General features: G+C 44.2%; 1 protein-coding gene across 6 annotated transcripts in view; it reads left to right on the top strand.

Moving 5' to 3' along the window:
- Positions 1 to 458: 458 nt before the first annotated feature.
- The window catches only part of DYNC1I1 (dynein cytoplasmic 1 intermediate chain 1), a 246,181-nt gene continuing 227,081 nt past the window's right edge, over positions 459 to 19,558 (top strand). For all 6 annotated transcript variants that reach the window (XM_056857472.1, XM_056857470.1, XM_056857471.1 and 3 more), the window contains exons 1-2: positions 459 to 527; positions 17,502 to 17,621. In XM_056857472.1, the coding sequence (XP_056713450.1) occupies positions 17,514 to 17,621 (108 nt within the window). In that variant the 5' untranslated portion in view covers positions 459 to 527; positions 17,502 to 17,513. The remainder of the gene's footprint in view (positions 528 to 17,501; positions 17,622 to 19,558) is intronic.

Raw genomic sequence — 19,558 nt, 5'->3', positions numbered from 1 at the left:
GTATAAGGCAGCTTCATGTGTTCAAGCCCTGGCATCTCCAGTTAAAGGGGCCAGGCAAGTAGGTGATGTGAAAGACCCCTGCCTGAGACCCTGGAGAGCCGCTGCCGGTCTGAGTAGGCAATACTGGCTTGGATGGACCGAGGGTCTGATGCAGTAGAAGGCAGCTTCATGTGTTCCAGCATCCTGGCTTTGGCAGGCTCTGTGACCCCCTCCCCCGCCCCAAAGAGGCCTTCTTCTCGGTGGCCCCTGCCCTGGCCCGGGGCTTGTCCCTGGGGCGCTGCCCGGCCTGGGGGGCGGAGGGGGGTCGGGCGCGCGGCGGGGCCAGGGCCCGGGCCCGGGCGGGAGGGAAGCGGCCGCTGCGGGGCGGAGCCTGGCCGGCGTGAGCCAGCAGATTCCTCGCCTCCCGCGCCCCAGCATCATTCCCATCCCGAGCCGCCCAGGATCCGGCCCGCCCTCTGCGCTTCTCCTGGGCCGGCAGGAGCCGAGGCCGCACGCAGCAGGGAGACGGCGAGGCTCAAGCCGCCAAGGTAAGGATGCCTGCCCGCTGGGTGCGCCAGCCTCTCGCCTCCCCCCCCCCCCCCGCTTCTTCCAGCCAGCTCTTGGGCAACCGGGAAAAGGATGCTCAAGCCGGATCGTGGCTCTAGGCTTGGCAGGCTGGATGCAGCCGGAGAGGGAGGGCAGCCTCCTTTTAACGCAAGCCGTGGCTCAGCCGTTTTGGGCTTGGGGCTGGCTCCCAGAGCATCTGCTGAGAAGGACATGGGAGAAGATGGGGTGGGGGGGGGGGAAGGAATCAGAGGGGGGTCGGGGGGTGGGCAACAACGCACGGGAGGTTTGGCCCTGGGTTTGCTGCTCTCTGAATGCCCATTTCCCCCCAGCCGAATTCTCCAAACTCAAAAAGAAATAAGCCCCCCTGCAGAGCTTTGAGAATTCAGATGGGGAAAATGGGCATCTAGAGAGCGGTACATGCAAGGCAAAGCCTCCCGGGCGTTTTTGCCCTGTGGCCATTTATTCATGGAAGGTTTTGCCTTGGATTTGCTGCTCTCTAAACGCCCATTTCCCCCAGCCGAATTCTCCAAACTCAAAAATAAATAAGCCCCCCCTGCAGAGTTTTGAGAATTCAGTTGGGGAAAATGGGCATCTACAGAGCGGTACATCCAAGGCAAAGCCTCCCGTGCGTTTTTGCCCCTGTGTGTTTTAAACCGGTTATTAGTAGCTGTTTTGGGTGGGAGCAGGATGCCGTTTTTTTTTTCCAGAGCAGCATCGAAAGTCTTCCTGTCCTCCCCACCCCACCAGCAATAGTGTCGTTCAAGACAGGAGTATGTGGGACATCCCTCAGATGGTCTCATTCTGACCTAATGGTACATGATCCAAAAGGGAATTTGGCCAGGGCTCTCATTGGTGCATCCCTACTTCCATCAAACGGGTCCATGTTAGCACATCACCAAAATAGGTACCTGCTGAGATGGGTAAAGCTGAAGTACTGCAATGTTTGGAATGACTCGCCTCTTCTCAGCACTGAAAAGGTTAAATCAAGCCAGGAAATTGACAGGACAGAGAACCTCCTCTCTCCTCATCCAGGCTGACTTGACCCTGCCAATTAAGCAGGATAACACAGCAATGTCGTCCATTATCTGACTTACATGTTCAACTAAATGTAGTAAGGCTATTCTTGGTATCACATGCTTAAATATATTCCTCAACAGTGTGCTTCACTTTCTAGAAATCCAGAAGGTTATCTGGTCAAATAAAATATGTATTAATAATTGGAATGCTTTCCAGTGCATTATTATACAACTCTTGATTTTAGCCATATATTTTATTTGGATTTAAGTTTGTAAATCAGTCCTAAACAGGGTGCATTGAAGTCAATGGGCTTAGAAAGGTGTTTTGGATTGTGCTATTAGTCACCCAGGAATACATTTTTAAGGCTACTGAGACCTCTGTCGTTTATTTATGCTCACATGCCATTTTGGGTTTTAAATTTCATGCCTTCATGGTATTCTGTAATATGGGAGGTAAAGATAATTTAATGAAGAGCTGGGTATGTTTAGCCTGAAGAAGAGGAGAAGACTGAGAGGGGATATGATAACCATCTTCAAGTACTTGAAGGGCTGTCATATAGAGGATGGTACCGAGTTGTTTTCTGTTGCCCCAGAAGGTCGGACCAGAACCAACAGATTAACATTAAATCAGAAGAGTTTCCATCTAGGCATTAGGAAGAATTTGCTAACAGTTAGAATGGTTCCTCAGTGGAACAGGCTTCCTCGGGAGGTGGTAAGTGCTCCTTCCCTGGAGGTTTTTAAGCAGAGGCTAGATGGCCATCTGTCAGCAATGCTGATTCTGTGACCTTAGGCAGATGATGAGAGGGAGGGCATCTTGGCCATCTTCTGGGCATGGTCACTGGGTGTGTGTGGGAGAGGTAGTTGTGAAATTCCTGCATTGTGCAGGGGGTTGGACTAGATGACCCTGGTGGTCCCTTCCAACTCTATGATTCTATCTTGTTCCATTTCTGTAGATGGACCACATGCTCTGCATTTAGAAGGGTTCAAGTCCAGTCCTTTACATCTTTAAAGACTTTGTCTGAGATGTGGAGAGCCACTACCAATCAGAGTAGAACTAACTGAGCCAATAGTACTGCCTATGGTTATCGACATACCCCCCCTACAGGAGGGGTCCCCAACCTTTCTGACCCTGTTGGGAACCTTTGGAATTTTGAGAGGGGATGGTGAGCGCCACCCCAAAATAGCTGCTGCAGGAGGCAGAACCAAACCCAAAATGGCCACTGAAAGAGATGGAGCTGAACACAATATCCCTCTCCTCATTTTGCAAGAATCATAGAAGGGGAATACATTTTTTTTATTTTTTTTATTTTATTTTTTTAAAAATTAAGGGATACAGGAAAGGAAAAAGGGAGAGGGGCAAATGTTAATATTGTAAAAACAATACAGTATTATAAAATGCTTTCTGAGTAAAATAAGGTTACAAAATGCTTTTAGTTTGTTATTCTTACTTCATAGTAATCATTTATATATTAAAAATTCTTATTCTTGTTTAGCGATTGTTTAAAGTAAAGAGTATACAACAAGGTATTATGGTATTTTAGCATATATTGTTTATGTTAGTTGGAATTCATATATGTATAGAAAGAAGACCACTTTTCCTGAAATTGCTCAGGAGATTCACTAAGTTTAGGATTTAAATCGTCAGTCATTTTAGCCATTGCTGCATATTCCAGTAGTTTTTCTTTCCAATCGTCAATATCGGGTGTGTGAGGTTGTTTCCATGTTCTTGCTAAGATTATTCTAGCAGCTGTTGTAGCATATTTAAAAACGTCATGCAATTTTTGAGGTAAATTTGGCGGTATTATACTGAGTAAGTAAAATTTTGGATCAAACGTAAACTTCATATCTAACATCAATTGTAATTCACGATGAACTTTTTTCCAGTATAGTTGTAATTTTGGACACGTCCACCAAACATGAAAATAAGAACCGTCTGATTCTTGACATTTCCAACATGCACCTTTTTTCCCTGGATTTGTCATTTGGGAAAGCATATTGGGAGTCAGGGAAGAAAAAGGGAAGGGGGAATGGAAGAGCTCAGGAATGGGCTGTAAGACAGCCAATCAGTGTAGGGCTGGAGCTATATAAGTTCTGACTTGGCTTCTCAGTTCTAATAGCTTGTTCAATGTTAAAGGATCAAACTGTGTCCTGCCTGCTTCTTGGGCTTGCTCTTCTGCCTGTCTCTATCTGGAGGGTTGTTGTGAGAAGCTAACAGAGTGGAGCATTTTTTAAGGACTGTGGGAAAAGCATAATATAAATCTATGCAATTATTAACTATTGCTGTTTTATTGGCATTGGAGAAGTTTCAGGTTATACGAGCAACTATTTCAAAGTATGCCATCTTGTCCCTCTCAAGGGAGCTTGTTTAAATACAGGAAGACATAAAAATTGCTATGTAATCCTAATGATCCAGCTTAGTATCTTATCTACTAGCAGTGACTGGATAGATGCCTCAGGCAAGTTCAGAAAAGGGGCATAATGGTGCTTTCCTCTCTAGTTACATTTAAGGGTTAAAAAAGATGCTTCCCCTGAAAGGCATCCTTTGGCTACAGATCAATCTTTTAATCATTTTTATAAAGACAATGATACTTGTTACCACCCTTGTTTCATTTAAGATAGTGAAGTTTTTGGTGTCCCTATAGTTCCTGTACAGTCAAGTTCTGTTTAGGATAGATCATTTCTCAAAAGACATTTTGCACAACCATGCTGTCACTTGATAGGGGATATACATGGGTGTGTGAATTGACCCTAAGAGTGGCTAAATTCTGCTTGACTTAACCCTCTTCCCAGAAACCAAGTATTCTTAAACTGCATGAAGATCTTAAAAAGGAAAGTGGTCCTGAATATCAAATTTAAAATTACTACTGTAGTTAAAACAGTGATACTTTGCAAGTAAACAAAGCATATATCCCAACAGGGTCATTAAAACCATGGGCAAATTAGCCAGCTGCTATGATATGCAGGAAACAGGTTCAGGGGTTGGTTACGTAGAAGATTCATATTTCACAAAATAGCTGCATAAGGAGTAAGTGATGGAGCATGTTGCTAATTGCCCCCTAGGAAAAGTAGTTTCACTTGACATGTGTTGGGATTTGTTACCTTCCATTTAGATCGTTGATTTCCACCCTTTGAGTCAGTATAGAAATGGATATTTGGAAAAAAACCAAATCTGTCAGAAAAGGACCACCTTTTCCCCATCACTGAGAAGACTGCAACCATCTCTCTTTCTTTGTATCTGGAGTGCAATTTGTCATCCAGTTCCCCTACATACCATTGAACCTTTGAGCAGTATCCATTCATTTCAGTGGACCTTGCAGAGGAAAACTTTCTAGTTCATCCAGTGTGGATTATTTGGGCCCCTGGGTTACATTCATTATTATTTTTTTGCCATTGCTCTTCATTTTTCATTATCTCTTCCAACCTTTTGAGTTTGTTACATTTTTAAAAATATGACCTTTGTTCGTCATTGTTGTATGACCAACGCACACTCATTTGTCAGTGTTAAATAAAACCTCTTTGCCTGGACCCCATTTACAAAATGATTGGTCTGTTTGACCATTATGGTTTGTATTGGGTGCACATTTGGTGGGCTAAGCTTTACCCGTAGTTTTCCACCTTCAGTAAATACATTCCACGCTGACTTTCCAACCCCAGCCATATCATAGAAGATTATGGAAGATTCTCTGGTTTGCTCTACACAGGCACCAGAATAAGGCGACAGAACCCTGAGGAAATGGACTGCACCACTCCAGACTGCAGGGGATGTACCACTTCTGAATATTCCCTAACATAAATCAGCCCTTGCACATAACATACTAGAACAATAGAGAGCCAGGGTTGTCTTCGTTTTCTTCCCGTAGAAACATTTTATGCAAAGAAGTATTCAAAACTGTAGTCCTCCACCTGCAGTCTGAAGTAGTACAGTCTAATCATTGCACCATTCCCTGCACAATCTGTTACATGTCTGGGCCTTAGTCCATAGGCGTATAACCAATCAAACCTGCAGGGACTTTGTGAAGTAAATCTTATTTCCCTTTGCACATGGATAAAACAATAGTTTGAAGAAAAAGACAGTGTTCTTTGATTTTTAAGCTGATTCAAATATACGTATCACCTGGTAACATCTTAGAAGAGGCATTCTCTGTTGTGCACGAAGAAAGGAGGAATGTCTCTTTTTTAAAGGGCAACTGCAATCCATGGATTTGTAGGTACTTAGATGTAATCAACAATTTTTTTAAAAAAGTGGCAACCTGCAGGGGCTTTGTGAGGTAAATCTTATTTCCCTTTCCCACTATTTCCTCTTTCCCTTCCTTGAAAGCCCCGATAGCCTCTCTCTCTTCCCTGCTTTTTTCTCTCCTTCCCATTTGCCAACCTTTATCTCCTCCTATTTTCAGTTTTCCACCCCTCCATACTCCTAGCACCCTCTAGCCAGGAAAACTATGGCCCTTGTGTAGGGCTCAGCCAGGCTAGGCACCGCTGACTGACTGCCTTGCACAGGGCCAGGCTGGGAGCTATCTGCCTTACCTAGTGCGGGTCTTGGCTGGGACCCGCCTACTGCCTTGAATTGTGGCCCTCTGTCAGAGGGCTGGCCCAGGTGGGGGGTGGGCACACAGTCAACCCACCAGGAGGCATCCAGGTTCTCTTAATGGTCAATCCTGGCCCCTCTGTGAGGTAAATTAGGCTGAGAATGTGCAACTGGCTCAAGGTCACCCAGTGAGTTCACATAGTAGAATGGGAATTTGAGTTCCTAGTCTGAAACTCTAACCCCTACTGGCGTTTGCATGGGGGCTGCTGTTGAACAGGTAAGTCATGGAAGTTGGGTGGTAACAAGTTGCCTGTGGTTGCTCCTGGGTCTAGCCCCAATGAGTCCTCTCTCAAAGGCCCAAAAATCCCTGGAAAAGTCCCTACCTCTCCCCCTGCCTTTTACTTACAGAAACCAAGCCTGCTGTGGTTGCCTAGCCATGGAGGGAATCTGTTTCTTAAAGCTACAAGCACTCCCTCCCCTTTTCTTTCAATTCCCCCTCTCTCTATTTCTTACCCCTCCTGCTCTTTCTCAGTCTCCCCTTATCTGTCAACTTACCCCCTCTCTCTTTTGCCCCCACTCCTTCTCCATCAATCTCCCCTCCCCTTCTCAGCCAACCTACCCCCTGTATCTTTCTCCCTTCTCTTACAATCCTCCCCTTTCTTCCCCCTCTCCCTGACAACTTATTTCCCTCACTCTTTTGGCCCCCACCCCTTCTCTGTCAATCTCCTCCCTTCTCTGCAAACCTACCTCCTCTCTATTTTTCCCCTCCCCTTCTCTGACAATATTCCCCATCTCTCTTTCTCCTGCACCTTACCTTGATCTCCTGTTGCTGGTGGGGGCCCACAAGACTCATGGAGAGGGGAATCCCATCCCCCCCCCCCCCCGTTCTGATCTGGGTGCAGCGTGGCTCTAGGTCTGGCTGCTGCATCAGCCTCTGGGAGCTGGTCTGGTCCTGGAGCAGCTCCCGGACACCATTACCATGGTGGCCAGATCTGGAGCAGCTCCAGGTCACCACCACTGCCAGCTCTGAAGAAGAAAGATAAATGAGTTGTCTGTGCATGCACAGAAAATGCTTTTTTTTTTAATATGGGGGAATTTAACCCCCCCCCCATGTTTTTTTTTTTATTTCAGATTTTTTTGCCCAAGTTTTCAGGAAAATCTGTTTAGTGTCAGTGTGGCCCCGGAATTATTTACTGTTACTTATATTAACATGGGGGGTACCATGAGGAGCTTCTGTGAAACTCTCGGTTTTCCTGAAACACTGTTTGAAAACCTCTACTAGGAGCCTGAATAATGGGATATAAACAAACAGATTGCAAGATGCTAGAAGGCTTTTTAAAAAACTGGTGACAATTTTCCATTATGAATTGCATGCTGACATCTTATCATTTTGCCAGTTCTACATCATCACAGATATGAGAAGGATTACACACACACACACAGAGAGACAACACAGTTGCCTGAGATTATTGTTGGAACAACATTTAAAATTCTTCAGACTCTAAGATTATTCCTGCTAATGATAATACAGCAATGACCTCAATATGAGCACAGTTAAGTCTCATAACCAACCAAATGTTTTACTTGAAACTGTGTAACTCAGATCTGCTTTGTAAAAATATACATGCATAATTCATAATCAATGTTCATATTAAGTCCTGCAGTGTAATTGGAACAGAACTGTCAATTTGCCTTGTTTTACTCTTCCTTATCTAGTTCAGTGGAATGCTGCTTCAAATCTCATAGATGGTTCAGTTACTTATTCTGTTCATTTGGAACTGTAGGAATTGACTGTCTTCAGAATATTGGAGTCTTTCCCAAAAGTTGTTATATTAAAATACTGTGAAAATACATCAACCAAAGAATATTGGGTGATTGTTGCAGTAGAATGAAAACTGAGAAGACCCTCTTGATCAAAGTAGATTTGATGAAAGCACTGCAGATTTTTGTATGGTACGACAATTTGAAAGGACAGTATTTGAAAGGACGGTATTAGAAATGAGGAACAATATTTAAGCTGGATTTGGCTACTTTCAAATTTCATGATAGTTCTATGTGTATCATATATGTAATTCTGAACCTGGCCCCAGAATGTGAATCAAAAAAGCCACACAATGGGGTCAGGAACAGACACTGTAGATATTTCTCCAGATCTAAGGGAAAACTCAGGTTTTCAGAAAAATCCCAAAATATTTTTAAACAGGAGGGTTAACCTCCCACAAATGGAGAATGAGTCCCAAAATCTCACCCAATCTCATGAAATCATGATTGCCATTGTGCCTAGCAACTGAGCAGACGTAGCCTGGGCAAGCCCAGAACATCAGGAACTTTTGGAGTGGAGGAGGTAGGGGCCAGTGGGGTAGAAGAGAGAAAAAATAGCATTTGAGGGAAGGGAGAGGGGAGAAACTGATGGCTTATGGGGGTGGAAAGGGAAAGTAGCAACTGGTACTTTCCTCTAACATTATAATTTATATTCTTTAGACTGTAATTAAAAGAAATATTCCCAGAATAAAGTAGGGAGAAAATGGGTCTTCTTAACTGTAGCCTTGATAAGGGGTCCCATTAACAAAAATAAACTCCTAATGGAGAGCCAGTGCATGGAATCTTCCACCTTAAGAAGTCAAGAAGTTTTGTCTGCATTCTACATTTGGCCACCTCTGCAAATATTAATGAGGTTACCGGGTCAAGTGTTATTTGGAACAAAATAGGAAATATTTATTTCCTAAACTTAAACATCTGCATCTTCTGCAGATAGTCTTATTTTAAAAATTTGTTGGTTTCTGTGTTGGGAATTACATCCCTCTAAAACTGCATTATGAAACACAGAGAATGATAACAGAGTTCACAATGATAATAGCGCTGCTGAATTTCTGATAACATTAACAAAACAAAGCCGGCGGATTATTTTAAACAACCTGACCTATTTTTTTTTTTTTGGTACATTCAATACATTTGTATGAGCTGCAGTTTCCAGAATAGCATGATACAGGATTTTGGTTCCTGTTTCTTCTCTAGTGTAATTAGCTGGTGTTGTTTCAGAAGCAGAAATTACCTTAATATGCAACAAGTAAGTAAATTAAAAGACAGTTCCCCTCTGAGCATTTCAGTGATTTCCCTCTATCAATATTTCAGTGACATTTTCCCTTTTTCAATGATAACATACGTCTTTATTTGTTTAATATATATAAAAGCTTGCCTCTTTTCTTAACATGTCAGGACCCAATTGCTAGAGGATGAAAGTTTCTGGGAATGTATGAAATCCAAATCACTATAAAATATTGTAAACACCTACATAAAGTATCATTTTAATTTGGAAAAATGCTCTAACAGCCCATTCCTGACTTCTGAGGATAAAAGTCCTCAGGAGGCCAGGAAAGGGCTGCGCTGGTGTTGCCCCCCCCCCCCCCCGCCGGCGCCCGGCCTACTTACGCCGTCATGAGTGGCCCCAACGCTGGTGGGGAGGCCCAGATACCAGTCTCCCAGCACTGTGATAGCAGTGCCACCCTGGGACACTGGCTGGGCCTTGAGCCGGCATCCCACTGGCGTAAAGGCCCATGCCGGCATCCCAGGGGGCGTTACAGTGTCCCTGGGGTTGTTCCTGGGATGTGCCAGGGGCGGAGCTGCCTGTAGGCAGCTTCCTGTCCCCATTCAGCCTGGAGCGCCGGTGGTGAAAACGGTTTTGATGCATCTGCTTTTTAGCAGGCGCAGCATCACTATTCTCTGTAGGTCGAAAAGCCCCATTTTTATAGAAAAAAAGCCTCTAAACGCTTTTTTTTTTGTCTTTCGGAGGCTGTGAAACAGCTTCGGAATGAGAGTTTACCCTATGTCTTTATGAAGCATTGACAGACTTCTGGAGCACCCCCACAGTCTCCCAGGTGTCCTTAGATCTCAATATGAGAAGTACTGAAATAGGATATTAACGCATTTACACTGATATCTAATGCCAAAAGACAGTGTAAGCCCTTGCTAGTGTCTCTTCTAGATATTGCTTCTACTACTTTACAGAAAATATAAGACAGTGTCTACCTAACTGATTAGCCATTCTAAAATTTATAAGTGTACCCTGTAGATAAGTGTACGTGGTTGGATTGCTTTCACTAGCTCCATTACTGAACCATTTTTAAGATCAGAATAGAACCTAATTAGATATATGTGTATCAGGCTTTTTCCACATGGGAAGTCACTCCACTTAAAATATTTATTATTGATGAGTTACATGTATATCTCACCCACAGAACTCAAGGGGGTGTATGTGGGATTGCTAGTGAGCCTCTTGGCCTGGACGGCCCCGGCTATCCCGATCTCATCAGATCTCAGAAGCTAAGCAGTGTAGGCCCTGGTCAGTATTTGGATGGGAGACCACAAAGAAGTCCAAGATTGCCACAAAGAGGCAGGCAATGGCAAACCACCTCTGAACATCTCTTGCCTTGAAAACACTATGGGGTTTCCATAACTCAGCTGCGACTTGACGGCACTTTCTACCACAACTCATATCCAGCATAGACAAAACCCAGATCTGTTTAGTTTTCACTAAGTTGCTGCATCATGTGTTTAAACATAAAGCCCTGGAATGTTGACGTTTTCTTTTATTGCTAGGGGAAAGCTCTGCAAGAACAGTGTTATAAGCTCCTGATCATCTCCTGGATAGTTTTATATTGACACATACTGCTGCTGTACTAGTTGGTTTTCCTAATTTGCTGGTTCTTTGCAATTCTATACATTCCCCCTCCATGGTCTCTAACTTATTATGTGAATGCTACTGTATAAATCTTCGTATGCCTAAATTTGTGTTCTGTGCTCCTAAATAATTTTTACTTTTAATAGTTTTCTCCCCATTGCCCTTGGATTGTTCAGATTCCACCCAAACCATAATGCCTCACTAGAATCTTGAACCGTATGATGCTTGACATAATGAAGAAGATGGCTATAGAGCTGTTGAAAAAAAAATTAGGTAAAATTCGGATTCGACAAAATTTGGCCCGTTTTAATTCGGGAAATGCTGAAGTCCGAATTCCCCCAATTCGGATCCGTGGAATTCGGCGCCAAGTTCCGAGTTCGGGGGAAAATTCAGCCGAATAAAGCCATTAAAAACGCATTCGCGTTTGTAATGTATTTTCAATGGAGTCAATGCAAGTCAACCAACATTCCCCTCTCCCATTATCTTCAATGGGCTGGGCAGCCTCTCCCATTGTTTCCAATGGGCTGACTTGTCATTCCTTTTAGTACATCCCTATTAATGGCTTTATTCCCCCGGGCCGGGGTAATGGTATGGCCCAACTGCTGAGGTAGCCAGACCCCCGGCCGAGCAGATAGGTGGGGTAACCCCTTCCGGGCCCCATATCTTGGGACCCCCTGACCTAATCTTTACAAAACTTGAGGATTCTTGCAAGAAGTGTCCCCTCAAGCTACCCTGAAAGTTTTGGACCTCTACCCCCCAAAATGCCCCCCCGGAGCCGTGGAATGCCGCCAAAGTGCTTTAAGTGGCTTTATTCCTGTGGGCGATTTTGGGGGGCGACCCCTTCCAGGCCCCATATCTTGGGACCCCCTGACCCAATCTTTACAAAACTTGGGGGTTCTTGAGAGAAGGGTCCCCTCAAGCTATCCTGAAATTTGGGACCTCTCCCCCCAAAATGCCCCCCCGGAGCAGTGGAATGCCGCCAATGTGCACACGCACCCCCCCCACACATGGGGATCTCTCTCACACACAAACAGACGCTCGCTCGCTCTCTCCCCGGGCTGCACAGCAGCTGGGCTCATACACTCAACCGTGACTGATTGGCCAGAAGAAGACCCAGCTTGGCCACCGATTGGCCGCGGGAGAATGCTGCTAGTTGCTTACTAACTGACGGTTATGCTGCTGATTCGGAGACCCCGAATTTGTTGAATTTATTCAGCGATTGCCCCGAACTCGCCGAATTCGGCACGTCGTTTCCCCTCCTTTTTTGAGTTCGGTACCATCCGAACTGAAAACCGCTGAATTGGGGGAAATTCGGCTGTTTATTCGGTTCGGACGAACCGAATCGACAGCCCTAGATGGCTATGGTCCTATTTCTGCTACACTTTTCACTGTTTGTAGTTTCTCAGAACATCTGCCTATCTTTGGGTAGCAAGAAGGATGCAGTGGTACCTGGGTGAGGCCCTAGTGTGTCATCTGGTTAGTCTTGTCACCATAGAGCAGTTCTGAGAGTAGCCTAAAAATCTAACGCAATCCAGAATAAAATCAGTGCACAGTAGAGCTTACTGTGGCATATCAAATAAAACTAGCTTAAAGGATTTAAATATTTTTGAACGGAATGGGGAAATTGACCTAAAACCACACACGGTAATTCAAATATGGAATCATTTGTTTTTGTACTTGGTTGATGTCCATGAACATTGAGTCTCGCCCTGTCATTGTCTTCTGAGCTGTAGTATTAAGAAAATTGCGCTGATTAGACAGAATGGTATTGTGTCCGGGACAAAGCCAGTGATGTCATTCTGCATTTGTGCTGAAGAAGGCCTGTGGGAAAACCACTCCACTCTTTCCCATCCACTTTCTGTATGTAGAGGAAAGCAGATCACGTTACTAATGAGAAAACAGTGCAGTGCCTAGTTAATTTCACATCGCAAGTCTATTTAAATGCCTTGAAACCACCGACTGCATTCCAGTTCCAGACTCTTTTATGTTGACAATTTTATTCGGCCATTTAAAATTACAGCCTATTTAAGTTACATTATTCTAAGAACAACTTATGTGGAATGGGAACTATAGCTGCGGTCTAGGAAAAGTTTGAAATAGCAGAAAGCTTGCTGTCCCCTGGCATATAGGTATTATGATCGATTCAATGTTCTTTCCATACTATGCAGTGTTGTTATAATTCCTTTTAATACCAAACATCATGGTGAAGAGTCTATGTGTAGGGTAGGGTTGCCAAACTCCATGTGGTAGCTGGAGATCTCCTGCTATTACAATGGATCTCCAGGTGATAGAAATCAATTCCCCTGGAGAAAATGGCTGCTTTGGCAATTGGACTCTATGGCATTGAAGTCCCTTCCCTCTCCAAACCCCATCTTCCTCAGACTCCACTCCCAAAATCTCCAGGTATTCCCCAATTTGTACCTGGCACCCCTAGTGTTGGGTAGTGGAACAGCTTCATCCAAAAGCAAGGTAGGGCTTTATTAGGATTGCCAGCTCTGGGTTGGAAAATACCTGGAATTTTTTTGCGCAGAGCCTGAGGAGGGTGGGGTTTGGAGAGGGGAGGGACATCAATGCTATAGAGCCCAATTGTCAAAGCAGCCATTTTCTCCAGAGGAACTGATTCCTATCGGCTGGAGATCATTTGTAATAGCAGGAGATCTCCAGCTGCCACCTGGAAGTTGGCAAGCCTAGGCTTTATCATACTGAGGGGACTCTCCTGAGATGCAGAAAAGCATGAATTTCCAAGTTAAAAAAGAACCCATCCCTAATGACCTGAGGGAGTCTGAACATTTTGTTGGAGGCAGCAAATGCTGAGGGTACTTCAGTGTCAATAACAAAAATAAAATAAAAATGTAAAAAGGAAAGAAAACAGAAGGTGAATGGGTAAATCTCAAACAGGCATTAACAACTGCTGCATACTCAGCCTTTACTCATGCCAAATCTCCCCCGTCTTCTTCCAAAAGAACATAAGAAAAGCCCTGCTGGATCAGACCAGTGGTCCATCTAGTCCAACATCCTGTCTCATGCAGTGACCAAACGGTACCTCTGGAGGTACTGAAACTGATGGACAGTATGCTTGATACAGCAACTTCTTGGTGACAATTAATGCAAAATCTTAGTAATATAAAAGATGGTATATAAAAATTAGACATGAATGTAATGATACAACACAGATGTTAAAATGAGACAGCTGATTCAGACAAAAAAGCAAGTTATTTTATTTTATGTTACGAATAACTAATTCAGTTCATCAAAATTTGCCATGAAGCTGGAAAGGAAACTGCATTTTCTGGGTTTTTGTTATCAGCCCTAAAATAAATTTCCATGCTATGTATAGAAATTGGAATTCTCTTCCTTATAACCAGCCTGAAGAATGAAACTGTTGAGGAGTATTTGGCTCAAAGGGGATACCTGTAATTCAAATCCAAATTCATGAAACCAAATCACATAATCATTTTAACAGGGGGTTGATATGAAGGCTAAGATTTACATTTATATCACAACATGCACATCAAACTCATGTTGAAGCAATAATTATAGAGTGGATTTACCTCTCCTATAACAATTGCATTTTCTGTATCTGGCAACAACAATTATTTGTGTGAACATTTATTTGACATTGTGGGTCAAAATTTAAGCTCTGAATTGATTCCTTTCATTCTTGCAGTATTTGCATTTAAAACTGTTTTATTTGCTTATCTGGGCTTGTGTGCTGAGGGGCCCTTCTTTAGCCATGTTAGAAATATTTCACTTACCTTTGGTTTGGCCTTCCTTTATAAGTTTTGCATCAGCTAAATAAAAAAATAGGACAATAATCAGTGGTGAAGTCCTTTACTCTAGTTAAAAAAACAGATGAGAAATGACTGGGGCATGCTGCCAGTGGTTTTCTCACTTGAAGGACAGAGCAGAGCATATTCAAGGTATCCTTACAACCAGATTTGAACACATGGGGAAAATGGTCACAGTGAAGTAGTTGTCCTTGATTAGGGTTGCCAACTCTGGATTGTAGGGTTGCCAACCTCCAGCTACTAGCTGGAGATCTCCTGCTATTACAATTGATCTCCAGCCAATAGAGACCAGTTCACCTGGAGAAAATGGCCGCTTTGGCAGTTGGACTCTATGGCATTGAAGCCCCTCCTCAGGCCCCACCCTCTTCAGGCTCCACCCCAAAAACCTCCTGCCGGTGACGAAGAGGGACCTGGGAACCCTACTGGATTGGGAAATACCTGGAGACTTTGGGGGTTGAACCTGGGGAGGGCAGAGTTTGGGGAGGGGATAGACCTCATCATGGTACAATGCCATAGACTCCACCCTCCAAAGCAGCCATCTTCTCCAGGGGAACTGATGTTTGTAACATGGAGACCAGTTGTAATTCCGGGAGATCTCCAGCCACCACCCGGAGACTGGCAACCCTATTCCTGATCCAGTTCAGATGGGATTTCCTGGATTATAATGTCACCCAAGGAGATTATTTCTGCCAATTTTCAGAGAGAGAAAGAAAAGATCCCCGTTTTGTAGACAACCAAACTTTCTGCACAGCAGGCAGGGGACAGTGTTTGGCATCCCCTAATAGGGCTGGCAGTATTACAAAGCGGGCAGAAGAAAGCATTTAGCAGAAATGTTCCAATGGCTAAGAATAAAATATAACAACCCAAATAGTTTTCTGTAGAGCAACACACAAGAATTGTAGGGAGGGGAGAACAGGTAAAATTCTCATATCTCTAGGTACTTTACAGTGGGATTTATGAGGCCCTGGCTCAGCACAGCAGATGAGAGGATACCGGTGTGTAGGGTTGCCAGGTCCCTCTTTTCCTCTAGCGGGTGGCTTTTGTGTTTAAGCGCGTGCGCCGACACACGCACAGCACTTCCAGTTTAGAACCGGAAGTGCCACCTCGCGAGGGGCCTTATACCTCTTAGTTTGAGTGGTAAAGCGGCCCTTTACCACTCAAACTAAGAGGTAAAGGCCCCTCGCGAGGCAGAACCTCCGGCTCTAAACCGGAAGTGCCGCTCTCGGTATGCACGCGTGCATGCACATTTGCCAGTCGACCCTCAGGTGGTCGGCGGGCAGAGGGGTCAATTGCCGGGGGTTTGCCCACCACCAGCAGGCACCTGGCAACCCTATCGGTGTGTGTTGCTGTATCTTCATAAGGGAAAAATGTCTTCCAGCATTCTCTACTTAAATGTTAAGTTGAAGTTCTTTATTATTACAGTCCATGGCCAGTAGATAAATAAAAGTAACATAATTGTAAAAGAATAAAAGTAATATACAAACGTTCATTAATAACGTCCTGATGGATACCAGCTAAAACTACACATGTCTGACAACAAATTGGCACTTGGACACTCTCCTGGGCAAATACTAAAAATTAGGTCATTTCATTAACTGAAATCTCTGCCACTCTTCAGGGCTGAAGGCCCTTCCCAATTTTTCTGTGATTACAGACCAGGGTGCAAAACCAGGCAACCAATCGTGTCATATGGTGGTTCTTATCTGACAGAAGATATTCAAGCCTAATGTTGTTAGATCTTCCGGAAAACCTTTCTAGCAATGGTCCAATAGTTTCACTGCGAATTTTGTTGTATAAGGTGCATTCAAAAATCAAGTGCTCTATCGATTCGATTTCTTTTTGTGGGCAGACGCATAGTCTCTGTTCGTAAGGAATTTTCTTGAGTCTTCCCTCCAGTATTGCAGAGGGTAGGGTATTACTTCTAGCTAGTGTAAATGCCCTCCTAGCCTTATTAGATTCCAGAAAGAATCAATACTCTGGTTTCTCTTCAGATCGTATAAAGCTTTCACCTTTAAACTTTAAAATTCTCTCATGTGTGCAGTTTCATAGCCAAATCAGCAAACAGTGCTTGGATAATTTAAAAGAAATATTTTGTGAAAGCAGAGGAACTTAGTAGAAATGTCTCTTTGGTAGGTACATGTATGGCTTATCTGTTTTCCCGTCAATGCTGGTCTTGTCTCATGTTTACATTCCTTTTGCACCCATTAGATAATAGCTCATGGAACGATGTATGTAGCATTGGCATTGATTGATTCAAACTTCTGTTGTGCATTTGAGCAGTGAGGCAGAAAACAAAACTAAAACAAGACTAGAATTGTCTCTGCTCCTGAGCTTTTTGTGTAGTGTCACAGTCTTTTTGCTGATAGATCATGATGGGTAGCCATGTTAGTCTGTCACTAGCCATAGAAAAGAATAGGAGTCCAGTAGCACCTAAAAGACTAACACAATTTCTGGCAGGGTATGAGCTTTCGTGAGCCACAGCTCACTTCTTCAGATACGTTTTTTTGCTGGATGACTACTAATCAATATCATTTAAAAGGAAGGACGGGATAATTCTGCAAGGAATTCCGTAGGGCCTGTAAAATGGAACTGTCCTGCGAAGCCTATAGTTGAGGGCAGCTACAGTTTTCCATCGTTGCTGGCCTCCCTGTTCCACTCCCCACTCTCCCTTTTTGGGTTTATATGTTGTTCCAGTTATTGTTGGGGGCCTTACATCATGTGGGAGCTCCAACTGCCTTTCTTCTATAGAGTGGGCTCTATGTTTTAGGGATGTTAAAGCATTTTTATATTGTGATTTTATTGCATTTTATAGTGTTTGATATTATGATGTTAGCCGCCCTGAGCCTGGCTTCAGCTGGGGATCGAGGGCGGGGTATACATCTAAATAAATAAATAAATCTCTTTGTTAGTTTCTGACATTTTAATGAACTTTTTTAAATTTCAAACAGAAAATCATCATCATGTCGGACAAGAGTGATTTAAAAGCAGAGCTTGAGCGTAAAAAGCAACGTTTGGCTCAAATAAGAGAGGAGAAGAAACGGAAGGAAGAAGAAAGGAAAAAGAAAGAGGTAAGTGTGGGTTACTACCCCCATGAAGCATCAGGTCGTATAGACAGTTCTACCCCCATTTTGTCCTCACAACAACTCTGTGAATCTAGTTAGGATGAGTGACAGAGAGACTAGCCCATGGTAAACCCAGAGAGGTTCACTGGTTGAGTAGGGATTTGAACCTCGTTCTCCATGGTCTTAGCCTGGTGCTGCAACCACCATACTATGCTGGAATTGGCTTCATAAAGATTTAAGAAGAGCTCTTCTGATCAAAGGCTTATCTAGTGCAGCTTGCAGTACGTAACCAGATGCTCTCAGAAGTTCTGCAAGCAGGGCATGGAAGTCAAAGCCTTCTCCTGTTGTTGTGTGTGTGTGTAAAGTGCCGTCAAGTCACAGCCGACTTATGGCGACACCTTTTGGGGTTTTCATGGCAAGAGACTAACAGAGGTGGTTTGCCAGTGCCTTCCTCTGCACAGCAACCCTGGTATTCCTTGGTGGTCTCCCATCCAAATACTAACCAGGGCTGACCCTGCTTAGCTTCTGAGATCTGACGAGATCAGGCTAGCCTGGGCCATCCAGGTCAGGGGTCTCCTGTTGTTACCCCTTAGCAAACAGGATTCAGAGATACATTCCCTCTGAATCCTGAGGATTCATGGCCAACAACTGGTGAGGAACCTATTCTCCATTCATCTTTCTAATCTACTTTAAAAGCTATCTAAGTTAGTGGCCAACATTACACTCCATGACCAAGAGTCGCAAATGGTCATCGAGCATTCTGTGAAGAAGGATTTTCTTTTGCATGTCGTGAATTTACTGCCCATTATCTTCGTTAGTGTCCCTGAGTTCTAGCATTTTGAGAGACAAAGAAATTGTTCTCTGTCTACTTTCTCCTCATCCCGTATAATTTTATGAACTTCAACCATGCTTCCATTATTTGTGTTTTCCCCCCTAAACTAAAACACACAAAAATCTTTACCCTTTGATTTTTTGGAAAGGGGTTCTACTCCCCTAATCACATTAGTTACCTTTTTTCTGTTCCTTTTTCAGATTCGTAACATCCCTTTAGAGATAGGATGGCCAAAACTGTACAACGTTTCCCAAGGTTTACACAAGGGCAGAACAATGTACCCTTCCCACTATGATGCTATTAATTCAGCATTCCCTAAACATTTTGAGCCTGCAGACATCTTTGGACTTCTGACACAGGGTGGTGGCTGCCACGACAAAATGGCTGCCATGGAAGGCACAGCCAGACACACACAGAGGAAGCCTAGGTGCAGGGGGAAAAAGAGACAATTGCAATCCTATAGGCAAACAGCTCCCTGGAGGGAAAGGTAACAATAAACACACAGACAGCAATTTCTTTGGGAAAGAAATGGCTGCCGCCAGGCCCCACACAAGCCGGGGTCCCGGCGGCACGCCCTTTAGTAGGCGTGTGGAGTGCTAGCGCATTCGCACTGACGTCACCCACAGGCGCCATCCCCGCACGCTGGTAGGCTGGGCAGGACCTGAGGGAGAAGGATGAATGCCCGCGTGGAGAGGCAAGAATGGAGCGCTTGCCCCCTCCCTCGCAGCGAGTCCCTCTTTTCCCCTATAGAGCTGCTCCCGGGAGGATCGCAAAGTGCTCCCTGGTAAGTCAGGTTCACTTTCATTTTGAAAAAATGGACTAGGAAGAGGAGTGAAAAAGAATAAAATCAACCCTGTGGTGGCATCTGCCACTGGAACAACATTATTTTAATTTGCTCAGCCAATTAGATCACGGGTGGCCAGTCAGAAGCCCTGCTGGGCAAATGCCCCAGCTGTCCCCACGGTCTTTCTGAAAACCCTTGGTGGGTGCCCATGAGCACCGTGTTGGGGAGCCCTTCATTAGTTGATGAGTTGTACTCACTCATGTTTCCTTCCTGCCGATTTCAAAATCCCATTAACACTCTCTGTTGCGCAGTCCCAACTATGCAGAA

This window comes from Euleptes europaea, chromosome 11, assembly GCF_029931775.1.
Source record: "Euleptes europaea isolate rEulEur1 chromosome 11, rEulEur1.hap1, whole genome shotgun sequence".
NCBI classification, from domain to species: domain Eukaryota; kingdom Metazoa; phylum Chordata; class Lepidosauria; order Squamata; family Sphaerodactylidae; genus Euleptes; species Euleptes europaea.
Note: the sequence above shows the minus strand (reverse complement) of the source record. Positions and strands in the feature narration are given on the sequence as shown.